A 20,880-nucleotide genomic window follows, 5' to 3' on the forward strand; every position below is an offset into this window, starting at 1 on the left:
AATATTTACTAAACCAAATTAACACTTGATAATATATATATATATATATATATATATATATATATATATATATATATATATATATATATATATATACACATAATTTTCACAAAATCATGAAAATTGCATGTTATTTTTTATTTAGTACTGTCTTGAATAAGCTATTTCACATAGTGGATGTTTATATATACTCCACAAGATAAAATAATAACTGAATTTATAAAAATGACCCCATTCAAAAGTTTACACACCCTTGTGTCATTCCTGAATGATCCATGACTGTTTTTGTATTTCGTGATAGTTGTTCATGAGTCCCTTGTTTGTCCTGAACAGTTCAACTGCCTGCTGTTCTTCAGAAAAATCCTCCAGCCCCTGCACATTCTTTGGTTTTCCAGCATCTTCTCCATATTTGACCACTTTCCAGCTGTATGATTTTGAGATCCATTACAAAAGGACAAAACATTTACTGATGCTCAAGAAGGCAGCACGATGCTTTAAGAGCCGGGGGTGTGTGTGGGGGGGGGGGGTTACATAAGTACAACCTGTCTGTCTGTGGTTAATGATGGGCAATACATCTTTGGGAAATTATAGTAGACATTAGCATTGCACTGACCTCTGACATGTGCACCTGTCAGTATTCAACACAAATATAATATCTTAACCACCTGTATTCTAAATGAATATTAGAGGGTAATGTACTGGATTAAGCATAATTGGAACGTAAGTCTAATAAACCTCTCCAAAGTCAACAAAACCATAAACACTAATAATGCAGAGAAACACAGGACCATAAATGGCATTTTTAAAAGGACTTCACACACTCCTGCTATTGAGATGGTGGTGACCTCATCTTAGCCCTTGTCATCACAATTAAATGGATTTACTGTGTTATCTACACGTTTTTCTGGAAAATTCCCACATTTGCTGCTAATGAGTTTGAGGTATGGTTAGGTTTAGGAGTAAAGTTAGGGTTAGGGTTATAAAGGTTAAAGCTGTTCGATTTGTGGCCTAGGTTTGGGTTAGGGAAAAGTCCCTTAAAGGCAAGATATGTCACTCGGCGGCCATCTTTGAAACGCCTCAGGCATGCAAGTGCAGATCTCTTTGAATGGGGATACATCAAATTCAACAAAACTGTTCACTAAGCTTACGATTAAATTCCATATTTGAAATCATCAATGAAATCTGACAGCAACTGTATCAAACTGTTGTTTATTTTGCTCAAATAACGTTAAAAAAAGCTTATTTTTCAGGCTACGTCAGCCAGTGCGCATGCGCAGTCCTAACCCTACGTCTCAGAGCGTTGCCTGTTTCTATAGCAACCGGGACGCTTCTATGGCAGCTGCAGTGATGCGATTTTACCGATTAGCGGTTGGCTCTTTTGCTCAGAGGGCGGGGCTTCGTTCGATAGAGCTGCCATATTGAGTGTTGCCTTTTTAACAAGCTGCTATAGCAAAACTATATGAGTGACACGTCTTTATTCTATAGCCTTTGGTTACGGTTAGAGATAAAGTTAACAGTGTAACTACAAATGTTAATGAAATTCAAATACTTTAAACGTAATTACAACAACATTTAAAAAATAAGTATGTTGTACTGGTAAAGTAGATAAAGCCACCTAATATAAAGAGTAAGCCAAAAATATAAATATACTTGTTTCTCAATAAAATATGGGACTTGTTATGTGTGAAGAAAGTTAGCTACGAAATAAGCCTTTGGAGTTAGCCACTTTATTGCATAACTATTCAGAGCAGATGCAACATTTAAAAATGTTTAACATCATTTCCACCACTGAATGAATGATCTTTTGAGATGTGATGAAAATGAAATTATTCTAAGACGATATGAATGATGATGGGTGAAGGTAAAAGATGATGTACTATATCAGTTTCTGAACTCCAACGCTCATTCCCTCACACTATCAACTCCAGCATTTAAGCGCTTTCACTGACACAGTCAGTCCGGTTCTGTCAGCTCATGTTCCCCATGATGAGCACACACAGCTGACAGACAAAAATACTCCTGGGGCTCCAACCACGTTCTCTTGGTTTGCTTCCTTCATGCCAGAAACAGCACTTCTCCTCACTGTATCTGCTGTTTGACGGCAGGAAAGGAGCGGCTCTATTTTTAGCCATGCTGTGGGGAGTGGACAGGGTGGATGGGAAGGTAAGCACTGGGAACAGCAGTTCCTCCCTCAGCTGTAGCGGACAGCAGTCTGTCACCATGACCGTGGAAAAGATGGATCCTGTGGAAGTGTTTGCAGCTGGGGAGAAAGGCCGTGGCCTCCGTGTCACCAAGGAGATGTCAGCTGGAGATGTTGTGTTTGCTGAGGCGAGCTTCGCTGCAGTTGTGTTTGACAGGTAAGATCAGGGTTTGGCAACTAGCTGCGAGTTGACCTGACTGGTCAGGAATGGCTTACTTTGGGAAGGGAGTATTTGAGAGAAGAACTAAGCTGAATGTTGTGGACCCTGACCTGTTGACATCTCAATGAAGTGATCCTTGTTGTTTTGGGACATGTAGATGGTGAAGTTCTTTTCACATATCACAAATGTGACTTGATTGAGAGAGATCATATTGAAAAACTTGTTTTCCAATTGTAATTGCACTAAAATAAGAGTAAAACACCCTGTTTTTGGTTATTTTGCTCTTTGGACTTTGAAGAGATTTGGTTGCAGTATGTAAGTGCACTCTTAGAAAAGTACACTTCAGGTACTATATTTACATTTAAGGTACCAATATGGACCCTTTAGATACAAAAGTGTGCCTTTTGAAAAGGTCCTGCCCCAGTGACAGCTTTTGTAACCTTTTTTTCTGAGAGTATGGCAACTCTACATAGATTTATCTGCACAAAATAATTGTTTTCTCTTGTCACAAACACAACAGTGCTTGTGGTAGATTAATAAGTGTCCTTGTACGTTAACAATCCAGACAGTTTTTCTATAGATGTACCTTCACAAATCTATATGGAATTGGTGTTTAAATAATGGAAAGTTTCATTTCTGGGGCTGGTTTAGTTCTGTTAAATGGAGAACAAGGTTTACTATGTACATATTCTTCAGGTTAAGCTCTAGCTGCAGTATGTGAAAGCTCAGATTACTGAGCGGCCAAAGTATCTCATTCAGGATCAGCTGTGCTAAACATCTTAAAATATTGAAAAATGGGCTTTCACATTGTGCTTTGTGAGTAAATATTCGGTAGATTGAAGGGTTATCCCTAAATGAGTTGCTCATGTAAATGTTTAAAGTCTGTCTTTTGATGATCTGAGGAGCTTCATTGTTCAGAGTCACCAGAATGACTGAAGGGCATGCTTTAGATGGAACATTATTTATAATCATGTTAATGTGAAAACATTCATAATTAATCAGTTTTGTTCCTGCAGTCAGTGCGAACCATCTGCATTGTCACGTTTCTCCTCAATGCCTTATTTTCACTTCCTAATAGAGAATTTCAGACTGTGTTATGTTTAGTCACTATCGTGACGTTTTTGTGTACTTGCAGATGTTAAGAGTGCTAAACAGTGTGAGAGATTCCATTCTCATGTGACAAGATCATAGTTCCACCTCCATAAAAAGACAAGAGCCACTGCGGAAAACAGCACTGAGTTCTCAGCCCTTTGAGCTTCTGTAAACACAAACATGTTTCCATGAGCATCTGGATGAAACCAGTACAAATGACAACAAAGAGTTAACCTGGATGTCATGTCTGCTTACTGTACGCTGACTTTTAAAGGAGGAGGCGATGGTGCGTCCAATGACATCAGTGTTCAGTAATGTCATCTTAAAATAGAAAATTCTGTAAATCACATGAAGCATGCTAGTTGACACCAGAAGACTGAGCTGACAGTTCCTCACCTTTATAATTAAAGCAAAGTTCAAATATCTAAATTGGTCTAAAGGATATGCCCTGCAGAGTAGAATCACCTTAGTTAATTACAGCAAATGTGTTTATTCATTTTTACATTGTTTATTCCTTAATCACATTACTAATCAAAAATGGTACAAAAATGACTCAATACTGCATACAATCTGCCAGTCACATTGAATATAACCCATTTTTAGAGATATAAATTTATCACACAAGTTAAGCATCCAGATGGTCTTTTATTTGATCCTTTGGGATAAGATTTGAGTTTAATGTTGCCCATATATAGAGCATTTATATAAAGGTCCTTCTGAGAGTTATCTGCCTGTCTAATTCACATGTCTCTGAGGAGGGGTGGGATCATAAAAACAACCAAAGACATCAGACTCAGATCCAGATTTACTTGTTTATATTAACAGATACATGCAACAGAACTGTCAGGATAAAGGAAGCATAATGGAGGAGAAAATAATACAGGCATCCAGAGTTTGTGGTTCAAATTTTTTCTGTATGAATAAATGTATATATTTTTTGTTTCTATATGTAAACACAGAATACCTACCGTTCAGTTATAGCCATGAAAATATATGTCGGTGACCTTTAATTTAAACATTTTCTCTATGCTGGTCATCTGTCCAGACTGTTTACCCCAGGGTTCATCCCTGGGACCCTACTAAGGACAAGTGGTTTGCAGAATGGGTGGATAAAAGGGTTACATGATGACACTGTGGCAAACTAAGACACCTGTTTTTGATGGCAAGGCCACTGAAAATGGTTGTGGAGTTTTAAGACATCTGCAATTTGGACATGTGAGTGTGGAGTTGTGGGATATCTGTGGTTGGACCTTTTTCTCATTTTTCATCTTTCAGTTTAAAGAAATGGTCTTCAACCTTGGTCCTGTAGACCTACTTTCCTACAGAGTAAAGCTCAAACCCCAATGATCAAACATACCTGAACCAGTGAATCGAGGTCTTCAGGCTTGCTTGAAAATTACAAGCAGGTGTGTTGAAGCAGGTTTGAGATAAACTAGGCAGGACAGTGTGGGTCTCCAGCAACAGAGTTGAAGACCTCTGGGTTAAAGGACTATTAATCAGTAATGACCAAGAATGCCATCCTTGGTCGAGAAAGGCCAGGTAATCAGCAAACTGGTGTTCATGAATCCTTCATATCAGAATCTTTGTTGTGGCCTGCACATGGCAGATGTAGAATAGGGTACCATTCTGCTTAAATGTGAGATAAATTAAGATAAACATGGTTAACATGGACCTGTCCTCCGGTCCGAGATATGCTGGGAGAGGCTCCAGCACTCCCATAACCCTACAGGGGATATCTGCCATAGGACAAATATCATGTTAGAGGTGGAAGGTTTTTTTTGGAAGGATATTTTCAATGATGTATTGTGCGAGATGGAGGATCATGCCTCTGATCAGTACTTTGCCTTCTGCTGGCAGCACTGAAATGCCATAATTCCTTCAGCAGGTTCACCAGAACCCTGTCTCTTTTATACAATGCAACAATCTTGCATCTTTCCAATCTGGAGGAACAGTTGTACTCCCAAATTCTATGGCTGACATCATGAAGACTCTGTTGAAGCATCACTTTTTTTAGTGCTTCTGCAAGAACTCCATCAGGTCTTGCTTTCTTGTTCTTAAGTCTATTTACTAAGGCAAAGATCTCAGTAGGGATCAATCAAGTTCATGTACTGAAGGGAAATTTGGTAGGGAATTGAACATGCTGGAGTTTGAAGGTTTCCTTTGGTTGTGGTCTTCATTTCAATAAGTCCATGTATTCAAATAACCTCAGACCAGTGTGTACTGCTTTGGTTCTGGAAAATTGCCATCAAATTGCATGAGGGCCTTCTGCATAAATTCAGGTCGGAGCCAAAATACCAGTTTCAGACCCTTACTGGGATCCAACAACATGCCAGATCAATCCCGGAATTGAGACAGACAGATCCAGAGCTGATGTGCAGCTTTGTCTTTATGGTACTGTCTGGGATATGTGTCAAATGAAAGCACAGAACACGTTATATTCTGGCAGCGTGTATGGACAAGATCATGCAATGCCAGTACAGTTATCAGAACATATCAGAGTTTGGAACCTTCCATGCAACTGAGTCCAAGGACTCAACAAACCATTAGGTCAGAGATCTTCAATCCTGCTCCCGAAGGGTCAAGTTATGCCTGGAAGTTTGATTAGACCTGAAGACCTTGATTAACTGCTTCAGGTATGTTTGATTAGAACTGAAGCTAAACTCTGCAGGAGTTTTTACTTTTGACAGGAAAGCCCCTTCCATACTGTTGATGGGATTTAACCTTTCCAAAGGAGGGTGTATTGCTCAACTTTAGTCTAAGACTACAGAGAATCGTGTATTCTTCAAGACTGTGAAGTCTTCATTGTGTATGTATGCTCAGTTGCAGCATGGGGTGTGCAGTGGTGGTGCTTTTGTCATTGTTAGTGTTTTTAGTAGAGTGTGTCATTTCCATATGTGATAGTTTACTTAGGATGCTAGGCCACTGAGGTAAATTTTGTAATCAGCAATTTTAGGTCACCATTTAAGTCCCTTCCCTGTCAAGGGTTGAGCAGTACAGACCTTAAAAGATGCTGCTCAGTGATGTGAGTGCTGGTCCGTCACATTCACATCCACACAATGAGAGTCAAAATTCAACGTCTGCCTCCATCACCCCTGTCCCATCGTTGTAGGACATGCAGGTGAAAGTGATAACCTGTCCAAAGAGTCCTGGCAATACAGCTTGATTCCATGATTTAGGTACTAGGGCAAGAGATAAACTGTAACCCAACAGTGTTAGGACTAAGCGGTAAGGGGACGAAAGTCTCAGTCTCAGTCTGTCGAGCCTTCCTCTCACATGCTCCCAACACAGTCCTGCCAATAAGAACAGGTGTCCTGATAAAATTAAGTTCTGTCCTTCTGCTTTTGTTTGATTCTGTGGACTTTTAGTATGCTGTTCAGTTAGTGTTCCTGTTAGCTTTGTTACCCCTTGTTTGTCACTTAGCCCCAGTGTATATTTAAGGCATTGTATTTCTGTTGTTCATTTGTCATGTCTTGTCCATTTGTGGTTGTTTCTCCAGTGAGTCGAGTTCTTGTATCTTGTTCCTTGATTATTGGTTTTCTAGTTTCTTAAACTACATATACAAGAGTACAAGGGCTGAAACATCATCACAACTTAAAAGACTAGATTTTCTGATAGTGGCCCACAGTTTGTTTTCATAGTAAAAGTTATTCTTTCAGAACATCAAGGAAATATTTACTTCTCATGATATGACCGTTGTGGTGGATTTGTAAATTTAATAGAAACTAAATTTGTATGCATGTATACTACATATTGCCTTTAAATTGCCTCACATATTTCTAAGAGAACACCATGAAATATATAGGGTGCTAATTTAAGAATGGTACGTCAAGACTCAGTGCTATGCAATATGTCATATGTCCAGAGTTTTTGGGAAGCATGAAGGAGAACACTCTCAGTTTCAGGCATAGGTGCGTTAAGTGCTCAGGTTGAGATCAGTTCATTCAAGGCCAAGACCTGAGCAGGTTGAGTTGTGTCAAGACTAAGACCAGAAGAGGGTCGACTTTGAGTCAAGAGCTAAAGAAAATCGAAAGGATTCAGACCATGTAAATAAATGTTTTTCTTTGGGGTGAATGAAGCCTGCTTTCACATCAGTGTTCAAAGCACACACAGACATGGTAGCACAGAGTGGATCACAGACCACAAAACGTATCCGCAGCATTGTACTTGTGACTGGAATTAGTCTTGAGTCCAAGTCAAGACAGTGTCCAAAAACTCCAAGACCAAGCTGCAAAAATATGGTCTTGGACTCAAACTCAAGACAGAGTCCGGTACAACTATAATGGAAATCATGGGTCGTACAAATTCCATCCATTCCCAGTCAAGCAACAATACAAATTAAGACATTCCAAGTGTTAGATGGCATGCCATGTATTTATATACTTGATATACACATGGAAAAGCCAGCGCTCATCAGGACTAATAGGATTTCCCAATAGATAGAGAATGAATCATTAATCATACATTAATCATTCACTGTAATTAAATATTTCAAACATTTGATGGCACTCAGAATCCCAAACTGAGTTTACATGTAAAAATAGACGTGGTTCTCAGACTTCAAAAGTATTTCTTGCAAAAATATTTTATTAACTTTTACACCATTTTAATGAATATTATACAGTATAATGAACACCCCTGTGTTTGAAACTGATAAGAAAATAGGGCACATAGTATGTTTTCAGTGAGGATTCTACTAGAACAGATATGTTGTATATGTTGTCTGTCAGTCTCTCTCTGCAGGTGTGTCACAGCTGTTTCCGCCGGCAGGCGAACCCTCATCGCTGCGCCCAGTGCAAATTTGCCTACTACTGCGACCGCACATGCCAGCGTGCCGCATGGGATGAACACAAGCAGGAATGTTCTGCCATTAAAAAGATAGGAAAAGCTCCCAATGAGAACGTGCGGTGAGTCATGTGATCTCAGACTGACCTTTAATAAAAATGAAACATTTCAAATGTAAAATGTGTGATTACTATGATGATGCTGAAACAATATAGAGCTTCAGTGTTTGTATTAGAGTTAGTAATGATAAATAAGTTTTAATACTTGTGGCTGCAGCCATATTTTATCAAAAGAAAACAAATCCTGAAATGTTCAGGCTCAAATGGCACATGTTTATTGGTGATCAATGTCCTGACGTTGCAGTCTGGTCGCTCGTATCCTGTGGCGTATCCAGAAGGACACGGGTCTGGTCTCAGACGCTCAGCTCACCACCCTCGACCTCCTGGAGGATCACCTGTCCAAAATGTCCCCTGAGGACCTGAAAGAACTCAAAGTTGATGTGCAACACTTCTATAATTACTGGCCTAAAAAGAGCAAACCCGTCGGCGAGGACTACGTGTCGCATCTCTTTGGTGTGGTAGGCACTGATTTACCCGACCACATACTTCTTCGCTTGCATTCCTGAAACTCAGATGAGAAAGATGTTTCTCTCGTCCTCAGATTAACTGCAATGGTTTTACACTGAGTGATCAGAGGGGTCTTCAGGCGGTGGGCGTGGGTCTCTTTCCTAACCTTTGTTTGGTCAATCATGACTGCTGGCCCAACTGCACCGTCATTCTCAATCCCGGCAAGTGAGTAGATGAGAAGTCAGTGAAGAACCACCATTTGTCTATCAGCTCCAGTGAAAACATCCTAAATCATACAGAAGCTTGATACGGTGTTAATCCAAATCTAAATGGCTGGTGTGTGTTTCTCTCTTTGCAGTCAGACGGCTCTGGATGCTTCATTCCACTCGAAGAGAAGGTGGGTCAGTGTGACATCTGCCCTTTGACCCCTGACTTACTCACAGTATTGTATCCATGTCATGTCAAAAGTTCACCTACAAATGAAAATTCTGTCATTGTTTACACACGTCGTTACAAACCTGGATTTTCTTTCTCTTTTCCATTCAATTACAGTGAATACTGGAACTTTAATGCTTCAAAAAGGCCATGAAAGTCATACATTTAATGACTTGTTTTGTCATTTTGAGAGTTTGACTGTCCCGGACATCATATATGGAAAATAGGGCAGGATTCAAAGAGTTAAACTTTTTGTGTCCACCTCAGTCTTATTTTAGTATCACTGATGTACTGTTATAGTTTTGGTTAATATTTTGAATTAAATTTTATTTTTATGTTTTCTGATTTCAATTTAATTTTAGTTAATGGTTTAGTAATTTTGTTTTGTGCTTTTGTAATGTTTATTATTTTTCTAATATGTCTATATAGTTTTTAAAAATTGTTATTTATTAGTTTTACTTTATTAGGTTTAGTCCCCTTTTAATACTACACTTGTACTGTGTCTTGCTAGACGGATATGAGAAAAAGCCTTTTTTCTCCATTGGTTCATTCAGTGTATTAAAAACGAACCTTTCTCTACGCTCATTGCTGATCCTGAAAGCCTGCTTGCCGTTGACACGCCTCGCAGCTGGACTGAGACCTCCCTGCTTTGCTGACCGCCTCTCTTTGTGCCTCAGCATCTCAGCAATTCCGGTCCTGCTTCCCTGCCGCCATTCGGTGATTCTGAAAGAGCTAATTCTAGCAGGTAAGCCCTAAAAGAGCAAATTCTAGTGACATTATTGCAAATGTCACGCTGCAAGTGTGGCTTGTGCAGGGAATCTTGTATGATTCAGAAGGGCAATGAGTGCATCACCTGTCTGGGCATCCCCCACGCAGAGACTGCTTGCTCACTGAGACGGAATGCTCTCGTTGAAAGCATGAGACTCGACTATTCTCCACTCAGAGATGCCGGCACTGTACCCGCGTGCTCGCTCTCCCCGTTGCACTTGGATCTGCCGCAGAAGGGCATTGAGCTGCGTGCTTACTGAGACAGAATGCTCACTCAGAGCATGAGTCTCGTTCTTCTCCACTAGTGGACCACCTTTCAATGAAAGCAGCCCTGTTCGCCCGTTTCTCCTCTCTCAGCAAGCCACAGAGAGAGAAACAGCGAAGCCTGGGAACTAAGCAACCAGGTCTGCGCGATCTCACACTGACACAGAACCTGCGTACTCGCTCTCCCCACTGCTCTTCGATCTATGTCTCACATGTAAGGATCAGCGCCCCTCTTTACATTGAGTGGCTCTATCCTCCTAAGTAGATCGGAGCAGATGCTGCCATTGGCAGCTACAAAATTGTGTGTCACTATGGCTGGGCTCACAGACACGGACTGCTTTTAGCACAAAAGCAGTCTGTACCTGTTCGTTCTTGGAAGGCGGCCCCGGCTCCCCGCTCTCATGTTTCTCTCCTCCCAGTTACCTCAGAGGAAGCAATGGTGAGCTTGCGGGTTGAGCGATCAGGCTGGAGCAATTTCATGCCAACACACATCATGCGTGCTTAATATGCCAGTGTGTGTTACACATGAGGATCAGTGCCCCTCGTCACATGAGCAGCTTAATCCTCCTAGGCAGATCAAAGCAAAACGCTAGCAGCTTCGCATTTGTGTGTGCGTCACTGAGCCTCGCCTCCCCCGCTCTTGGGTTTCTCTCCTCCCAGTTACTCGGAGGTAGAATAGGCGAACTCACGGGTATGAACGATCAGGTTTGAGTGATATAATGCCTGCATAGCCCCTGCATGCATCACTCTCCACGCAGCTCTTTGATCTGCCAGTGTGTTTACACGTGAGGATCAGCACCCATCATTGTCGAGCAGTTCAATACTCCTGGGCGGTTTGGAGCAGAACGCTGTCACCAATGATTCAATATTGTTGACAGCTTTGTATTTGAACGTGCCTCTCACCTGGGCCACGCCCATGCTGAGGCTGCACTGCTGAGACAAACCGCTCTTACTGCGAGAGTTCATGTCTTGCTCTGCTTTGCTCACAGCTCACCTTCTTCAGTGAGATGGCCCAACCCCTCCCATCATCTGCTACGAGTGGATTTGAGAGAATGCACGCAGCATTTTTGATCTGCAAGTGTTTACACATAAAAACTCCTCTTCTAACAAGCGGTTTAATCATTTTAGGTGGATTAAAAGAGAATGCTGTCACTAATGAGTATTATCACTGACAGCTTCAAATTCCACACTGAGACAACATCCACGGGGGCTGACTGATCTCACTATGACTGCTCTCACTATGCTCTCACCATCCCTGTAGTGTCAAACTGGGTGTTGGGGACAATAAAACGAGGTTATTCACTGCAATTTGCTCGAATACCCGCAATTCAGCTGCATGGTTCCCACCTCAGTTTAGGGCAAAGATGCACACATCCTGCACTCAGAGGAGATGAATTTGCTGGTGATAGGAGCCGTAGATATGGTTCTCCCAGCTCAGAGCAAGTCAGGCTTCTACAGCCGCTACTTCCTCGACCCCAAAAAGAATGGTGGCCTCCGGCCCATCCATATGAGATCTGTAGTCACGCCGGGATGGGCTCTGGCCATATGGAGGCTGGCGAACTCCTTCGAGATTGGTACCACTCGCCTTCTCAAAGCATTTCAAAGGATGCTGGGCCTAATGGCGGCGGCATCGCCAGCTCTACAAGTCGGGTCTGCTTCGTATACGCCCCCTTCAGTGCTGGTTGAAACCACGGGTTCCATCCCATGCATGGCATCTGTGTAACAACCCTGGCCCCCAGGGAAAACTCCCGCTGGATGGAACAGGGCGTGGCCATAGGGATGGTTTGCAGAAGGACAGTTGTCATGACAGATGCCTCCGACTCAGGTTGGGGGGTGTTGTGCAACGGCATACTGACTTTCGGCCACTGGTCGAAGGTGAAAAAGACTTCTACATTAACTGCCTGGAAATGCTAGCAGTATGTTCGAGTCTGTCAGTTCTTCCTGCCAGTCCTAAAAGGCCACCATGTGCTAATCTGATCGGACAACATGTCTGTAGGTGTCCTACATAAATCGCCAGGGAGGCCTCTCCTCGAAGCATCTCTTCACTCTGGTAGAGCGCCTCCTGGAATGTGCTCAACTCAACCTGCACTCGCTGAGAGCAGCATATATACCAAGACGCAGTACAAGTGTAGTATCGAAAGGGAATGTACTCGGTTACTAACGTTACCTCAGTTCGTTGAGATATACGGGAATGAGTACTGTGTTGCTAGACGTGTTATGTAGCTGCATGACTCAGTCATCACTTCAGTCGGAGTAACCTGAGAATCCTGTTGAGAATGCTCACTTATATAGCCAGATGCCCCGCCCATTCTAGTACTTATTTTAGTACTTCAAGTTAAATTAAATGAAAATTACTGAAATAAAATAATTGTATTTATTTAATTTCAGTTAACATTTATTTTGTTTCAAGTAATGAAAATTATTTTTATGGTTTTAGTTTTATTTAATGAAGTGTCTATTTACACTAAGTGCAAACAGCCCGCCTTGTTGGCAGAGGCTATTTACACTAACTCCGCCCACTAACGTGTGATTGGAATAGTCAACACTGAAAAAGGACACTTGTCAAGTTTGTTTCAGTTGTGTAGATGGTAAGGCGTGTGCTTTTTAACGCGATCGACCCGAGTTTGAACCCGCCTTTTGCAGAACTTTTTTCCTCCATTTTCAAATCTCAAATTGCATCGGAAAGGCATTTATTTTCAATAAAAATTAATGAAATAATAAAAAAGTTTAAAAATAAAGTATTGGGTAGGGTTAGGGTAGGTAGGGAGGGCTATATTGTACCAATAAGGCCGCATCCATTTAATAATTTGAATTAAAATTATAGTTTACACTGAATACATTATTAGTGCGTACTGTTTTATAATGTACTACAATACTAAGGTGCAGATAATTTCTACTATTTGCAATAAGTAGTATAAATAGCAGAAAATCGAGCTGTTTTAACAGTGTAAATATAATCTATAGCTATTTGCACTTAGTATAAATAGCATATTGTTAAAAAAATACTGCTATTTTCACTTACTGTAAATAGAAACCATCGCTATTTGCACTTAGTGTAAATAGCATCTATCACTTATTACACTTTGTGCAAATAGCCGCTGCCTTTATTTAATGATAGTAACCCTGGTTCACATTTGGAAGCATTAAAGAAAACTTTTTGATAACACTTTACAAAAAGGCTAAATTTGTTAATAGTTAAGTACTGTGACCAAACACTGAACAACAGATTGTTTCTATAGGTTAATCTTAATCTTATAAATTTACTATTGTTCATTGTTACAATATGTTTGGTCATAATGCATCAACTAATGTTAATTTATACAACTTGAAATGTTCCAAATGTATTAGTTTATTTTAAAACTCAACAATAACCTGGATATTTAAATTTAAATTTAAATTAAGTTTAGTTTAGCAGTAATCAATGTTTATGATCTGAACTGAATTGAAAAGTGTTACCAGCTATTCCTTTAATTGCAGAAAACATTGAGAAATCAAGAATAAGAGCTGTTCATGTTTAGTAAACATTATGTAAAACGGCTCCAGTCATTCTTATCAAATCTAGTCTAAGTACTCGTCGAGTCATCATGTATTCGTGCTCTGTCACATGTTGAGTTGTGATCCGCTCTAGGGTTCTCATTCAGTGTCTTCATCATGAAGTATTTTTGATTTGATTTAGCATGGTGGTCCATGTGAGCTGCAAAAATAGCTTTTATAAGTTTTTGTTGTTGTTTTTACTAACACAGCAAGTGCATTTTATAATTCCTCACTTGTGTGAGACTGAATAGATGTTGTTGTTGAAGAGAATCGTTCTTTCTGTGACTCTGGGAATGAGCCAGGATCGAGCTGAGGGCTCTGGGGAAGATCTCTGAAGGAGAAGAGCTGACCGTCAGCTATGTGGACTTCCTGAACGTGTCCAAAGATCGCCAGCGGCTGCTCAAGCAGCAGTATTACTTCGACTGCAAGTGTGAGCACTGTACCAGCGGCATCAAAGACGACCTGATGACGGCCGTCAGAGACACTGATGGACACAAGGTTCATATCGGCCTCCAAATCTGTACTATAGTAAAATACAAGAAACACTGTCCCTGGCAGTCTGAGTTTAATATGACTATCTGAATTCACTAGCTGATTCAAAAGCAGTTTGTACAAGGTAGTCGTGTTTATATGTGGATGAAATAGTGCCTCTTTGTGGCAGGGAATGATAATACACTCATGCTAGAAGGTTTGTGAGAGTTTAGAGGTCTGATCTTGTGAACATCCAGTGATCTCCTCAGATCATCAGTCTGTAGTTATAATGAAGTGTGTCTGCTTGTCTGCAGCCGTCTGCTGATGTGGTAAAGGCGGTGACAGATTTCAGTCTTCAGGCTCTGGTTAAGATCGAAGAAGCTCGTACTAAAGGAAACTTTCATGAGGTGAGTTTCATTGGGATCTAAACAGCGTTTCCATACATCAGCAATGAGCTTTACACCGTGTGTTCACCAAAGCAAGATGAAGTGTGTTATACTTAAAATAATAATAATATTAATTTGTTGAAGCCAAATTCATTTTTTTTTTCAAATAATTTTATCAAATTAAATATATATATATATATATATATATATATATATATATATATATATATATATATATATATATATATATATATATATATATATACACACACAGGTCCTTCTCAAAAAATTAGCATATTGTGAAAAAGTTAATTCTTTTCCATAATGTAATGATAAAAATTAAACTTTCATATATTTTAGATTCATTGCACACCAACTGAAATATTTCAGGTCTTTTATTGTTTTAATACTGATGATTTTGGCATACAGCTCATGAAAACCCAAAATTCCTATCTCAAAAAATTAGCATATCATGAAAAGGTTCTCTAAATGAGCTATTAACCTAATCATCTGAATCAACTAATTAACTCTAAACACCTGCAAAAGATTCCTGAGGCTTTTAAAAACTCCCAGCCTGGTTCATTACTCAAAACCGCAATCATGGGTAAGACTGCCGACCTGACTGCTGTCCAGAAGGCCATCATTGACACCTTCAAGCGAGAGGGTAAGACACAGAAAGAAACTTCTGAACGGATAGGCTGTTCCCAGAGTGCTGTATCAAGGCACCTCAGTGGGAAGTCTGTGGGAAGGAAAAAGTGTGGCAAAAAACGCTGCACAACGAGAAGAGGTGACCGGACCCTGAGGAAGATTGTGGAGAAGGACCGATTCCAGACCTTGGGGAACCTGCGGAAGCAGTGGACTGAGTCTGGAGTAGAAACATCCAGAGCCACCTTGCACAGGCGTGTGCTTTTGAACCAGAAACAGCGCGTCAGAAGCGCCTGACCTGGGCTACAGAGAAGCAGGACTGGACTGTTGCTCAGTGGTCCAAAGTACTTTTTTTGGATGAAAGCAAATTTTGCATGTCATTCGGAAATCAAGGTGCCAGAGTCTGGAGGAAGACTGGGGGGGAGAAGGAAATGCCAAAATGCCTGAAGTCCAGTGTCAAGTACCCACAGTCAGTGATGGTCTGGGGTGCCATGTCAGCTGCTGGTGTTGGTCCACTGTGTTTTATCAAGGGCAGGGTCAATGCAGCTAGCTATCAGGAGATTTTGGAGCACTTCATGCTTCCATCTGCTGAAAAGCTTTATGGAGATGAAGATTTCGTTTTTCAGCACGACCTGGCACCTGCTCACAGTGCCAAAACCACTGGTAAATGGTTTACTGACCATGGTATTACTGTGCTCAATTGGCCTGCCAACTCTCCTGACCTGAACCCCATAGAGAATCTGTGGGATATTGTGAAGAGAAAGTTGAGAGACGCAAGACCCAACACTCTGGATGAGCTTAAGGCCGCTATCGAAGCATCCTGGGCCTCCATAACACCTCAGCAGTGCCACAGGCTGATTGCCTCCATGCCACGCCGCATTGAAGCAGTCATTTCTGCAAAAGGATTCCCGACCAAGTATTGAGTGCATAACTGAACATAATTATTTGAAGGTTGACTTTTTTTGTATTAAAAACACTTTTCTTTTATTGGTCGGATGAAATATGCTAATTTTTTGAGATAGGAATTTTGGGTTTTCATGAGCTGTGTGCCAAAATCATCAGTATTAAAACAATAAAAGACCTGAAATATTTCAGTTGGTGTGCAATGAATCTAAAATATATGAAAGTTTAATTTTTATCATTACATTATGGAAAATAATTAACTTTTTCACAATATGCTAATTTTTTGAGAAGGACCTGTATAAATATATATTTATTTATTCAAATGTTTAAAAAAAAAGTCTTGAATACAAAGTAAAAGATTTTATAGTTTGATATTTTTTAAGATTTACTATAAAGACTGCAGTTTAAATCAATACATTTATTTATCCATAAGCAAAAAAAAAAAAAAAAAGTTAAGAATTTTCACTTAAGATTAAACTAGCCTACTTACTATAAATAAAGAACACAAAGACCTTAAAGGGTTAGTTCACCCAAATATTAAAATTATGTCATTAATGACTCACCCTTATGTCGTTCCAAACCCGTAAGACCTCCGTTCATCTTCGAAATACAGTTTAAGATATTTTAGATTTAGTCCGAGAGCTTTCAGTCCCTCCATTGAGAATGTATGTACGGTATACTGTCCACGTCCAAAAGGGTAATAAATACATCTTCAAAGTAGTCCATGTGACATCAGAGGGTCCGTTAGAATTTTTTGAAGCATCGAAAATACATTTTGGTCCAAGAATATCAAAAACTACGACTTTATTCAGCATTGACTTCTCTCCCGGGTCTGTTATGAGCACGTTCACCTCACATCCGGTTCGCGAACGAATCACTCGATGTAACCGGATCTTCTTGAACCAGTTCACCAAATCGAACTGAATCGTTTGAAACGGTTCGCGTCAACAATAAGCATTAATCCACAAATGACTTAAGCTGTTAACTTTTTTAACATGGCTGACACTCCCTCTGAGTTCAAATAAATCAATATCCCGGAGTAATTCATTTACTCAAACAGTACACTGACTGAACTGATGACCGAGCCAGATAAAGAACGAAACATTGACTCGTTCTCGAGTCAAGAACCGGTTGCATCGGTTTTCGGATCACCGGTAGTGATGGGAAGTTCTGTTCTTCTCCGCGAACCGGTTCTTTCGGACAGTTTGATTCAATAAACCGGTTGCCGAAAACGGTTCACCAGTTCTTTTGCGCTCGACGTAATGACTTCATTGGCGATGATTGCCCTTGATTGAAGCCTTCGGTTTACCCGCGCTCATAACATTAGCACAGAATCGGTTCAGAATCAATCACCAAAAGAACCAGTTCAGTTCAGACGCGCTGTGTCAGTCTGCTTCACGCTGAATCACGCATGCGCAGTATCATCAGCTCCTCGGTTCTCGAACCGGGACGCGTCCGACAGAAACGGTTCTTGACTCGAGAACGAGTCAATGTTTTGTTCGTTATCTGGCTCGGTTCAGTCAGTGTACTGTTTGAGTAAATGAATTACTCTGGGATATTGATTTATTTGAACTCAGAGGGAGTGTCAGCCATGTTAAAAAAGTTAACAGCTTAAGTCATTTGTGGATTAATGCTTATTGTTGACGCGAACCGTTTCAAACGATTCAGTTCGATTTGGTGAACTGGTTCAAGAAGATCCGGTTACATCGAGTGATTCGTTCGCGAACCGGATGTGAGGTGAACGTGCTCATAACAGACCCGGGAGAGAAGTCAATGCTGAATAAAGTAGTAGTTTTTGATATTCTTGGACCAAAATGTATTTTCGATGCTTCAAAAAATTCTAACGGACCCTCTGATGTCACATGGACTACTTTGAAGATGTTTTTATTACCTTTCTGGACGTGGACAGTATACCGTACATACATTCTCAATGGAGGGACAGAAAGCTCTCGGACTAAATCTAAAATATCTTATACTGTGTTCCGAAGATGAACGGAGGTCTTACGGGTTTGGAACGACATGAGGGTGAGTCATTAATGACATAATTTTAATATTTGGGTGAACTAACCCTTTAATGTTTCTTGTGATTTCTTTTTAACACACACACACACACACACATACATATACATATACATAAGATTTTTATACATATATATATATATATATATATTTTTTTTTTTTTAGCCTACTAACCAAAAATAAACAAAAATGCACACGGAAAATGAATGAAATTTTTCCTTTTTGTAATAAAATCATTTCTGTGGTCAGTAAATCATGTGCTAAAGTAGGCCTATTAGTATTTATTTATTTTTGCTATGCGTAATGCTATTTGCTTTTAGACAAACTGTTAGTTTACTGAACTGAACCGGTTTAAACCATGATTTTTGATTAGACTAATATAAGACTATGCATCTGAATAAATGACTCATTCGAATCACTGTACTGTGCGGTTTAGTGTGCGCTAATTAACGGCTGGTTGGTGCTGTAGGTGGTTAAGATCTGCCGCGAGAGTTTGGAGAAGCAGGATCCAGTGTTTGGAGGCACAAACCTGCATCTGCTGCGCGTCCTCAGCACCGCCAGCGAGGTTCTGTCCTTCCTGCAGCAGTTCACCGAGGCGGCGGGTTACGCGCAGCGCATGGTGGACGGATACACGTGAGTCTGCTGCTTTACCCGAAACCTCGTTAATTCCTGAGATTCTGAAATCACCCGTGCTCCTAATATGAGGTCAGCTGGACTCTGTTCTGCTCTCAGGAAGCTTTATCATCCCAATAACGCGCAGCTGGGCATGGCCATCATGAGAGCGGGCGTCACGCACTGGCACGCGGGCCTGATCGAGGCCGCGCATGGGTTGATCTGTAGCGCCTACGCCATCCTCATCATCACACACGGAGCTCATCACCCCATCACCAAAGACCTGGAGGTAAAACAGCTACCGCTACACCATCATCCTCAGTGGAGTCATTGAATGTTACTGTGGTGAAGTCAGTTCAGACGTCAGTCAGTCTGCTGCTTATTAAAATCTCATCGAGTTTCTCCTATAACAGCTGAACCTTTGATCTTAATGAGGTCAGTACAAATCAAGACTGTAAGAAACACTTGTGCTCACTTATGGTGTCACTTTAATATGATGTCAGAAAGATCACAATGTGTGATGGCATAACAGGGCTGAAGAGCAGAATCTTCTCAGCCAAAAATAAAAAATTACGTTTGGAGGACAAATATGGCATAAAATTATTCTTTAAACCAATTTAAAAAAATATATAATATAATTTATAATAATTTATAATAATTTGTTACAGCCAAATATATAACTGAAGTTATGGTTTAATATTAATAAAATATTTCTTTTCCCAAAGGAAAAAAAAAAACATTCAGACATAAAAAGATTGTTTATTACAAGACCATTTACTTTAAGACACAATCCACAATTTTACTTAATGTACATCAGTATAATATTTTTTTTGGCTTTTTACTATTTAATTTCACCAGTAAACAAAAGCTAAATCAGCTAAAATACAATTTTTTTTTTTTCTTAAGATAAAACTTTTTGAGCCAATGTTTGATTTAGTTTACTTACTATAGATTAAAATAACTTCAGAAGACCTTAACACCTGTGATGTCTTTTTAAAAACATGCATCATATTTCATATTTATATCATATTTGGAAATAAAAATACTACAAAAATTCACTCAGTAAATCTAGACATTGAAAGTATGTTATTTTAATTTTAATAAAAGTAAAGTGTTGGTAAAATTTGAACCCAGTTTACAATTTTACAGTAGTAATGATTATGAATATATGATATTCCAATGAAAACTCTGTTTTCGAGGCAGAGCTCCACAGGTGAATAAGGTAAAACTTACAGAAATCTAATTCCCCAGTTGATTGATCACAGTCCATTTTATATTACAGGTTTTCTAATGTTGTGATATGCAAATGAGGCATTATCTATTTAAATTTGTTTTAATTCGCATACTTTTCCAGTACAGAAATCTGGACGTTGGATCAAGCCAAATTCTTGTTTGATTTGTCGATATATTAGAGGTTTTTCCAGAGGGGATTTTGGATTTCTCTTTTAAATCACTCCATCAGAAAATACTGTCAACAGTCAGAAAACAAATACATTTTCACCATGTTTTTATGAATTAAATGTCATATAAATCAGTGTGAATGATTCATGAACAAACCTTCAGAATATAGAAACTGTATAGTTTGCTGTTTGTAATAGAAAAAAGCTGTGTATTTATGAGTTTTCTTTCCACTAATCTGAATATACATGATATAGACCAAAAACTGACTAGTGCATGAAAACACACTGGTTTTGCCTGTAGTGTCTTACCTTAGCTTGAGTTGAATCTATCACAAAAGCTGGATGTTTAATGTGAAGAAGCACATGAGAATGGGTCTGTGAGCGTTTCTTTGATCATGATTGTTTGTGAACGTGTGTTTCAGGTGATACGGACGCAGACAGAGATGGAGCTGTGTTTGTTCAAGCAGAACGAGCTGGTCTATCGCAGCATGAGGGAGGCCGTGCTCAGCGACAAACCCATGATGCATGCTGGAGAACAAATCAAAACCACTTCATAAACCAGCTCCTCAAAACGTGCCTGAATCTGCAGAGTAATAAAGGCATTTTCAGCAGATCTCTGTTTTGTGCTGTTTTGATTGAATGT

General features: G+C 39.9%; 1 protein-coding gene across 1 annotated transcript; it reads left to right on the forward strand.

The window, feature by feature from the left end:
* The first annotated feature begins 2,069 nt into the window (after window positions 1-2,069).
* smyd1a (SET and MYND domain containing 1a) lies at window positions 2,070-20,850 on the forward strand. Its single transcript, XM_019064610.2, has 10 exons — window positions 2,070-2,357; window positions 8,180-8,356; window positions 8,598-8,811; window positions 8,895-9,025; window positions 9,159-9,197; window positions 14,104-14,299; window positions 14,587-14,679; window positions 18,695-18,858; window positions 18,958-19,126; window positions 20,660-20,850. The coding sequence occupies exons 1-10, from the start codon at window positions 2,131-2,133 to the stop codon at window positions 20,792-20,794; spliced, it is 1,545 nt and encodes a 514-aa protein (XP_018920155.1). The 5' UTR covers window positions 2,070-2,130; the 3' UTR covers window positions 20,795-20,850.
* The last annotated feature ends 30 nt before the right edge of the window (window positions 20,851-20,880 follow it).

This window comes from Cyprinus carpio, chromosome A3 (genome assembly GCF_018340385.1).
Source record: "Cyprinus carpio isolate SPL01 chromosome A3, ASM1834038v1, whole genome shotgun sequence".
Taxonomy (NCBI): Eukaryota; Metazoa; Chordata; class Actinopteri; order Cypriniformes; family Cyprinidae; genus Cyprinus; species Cyprinus carpio.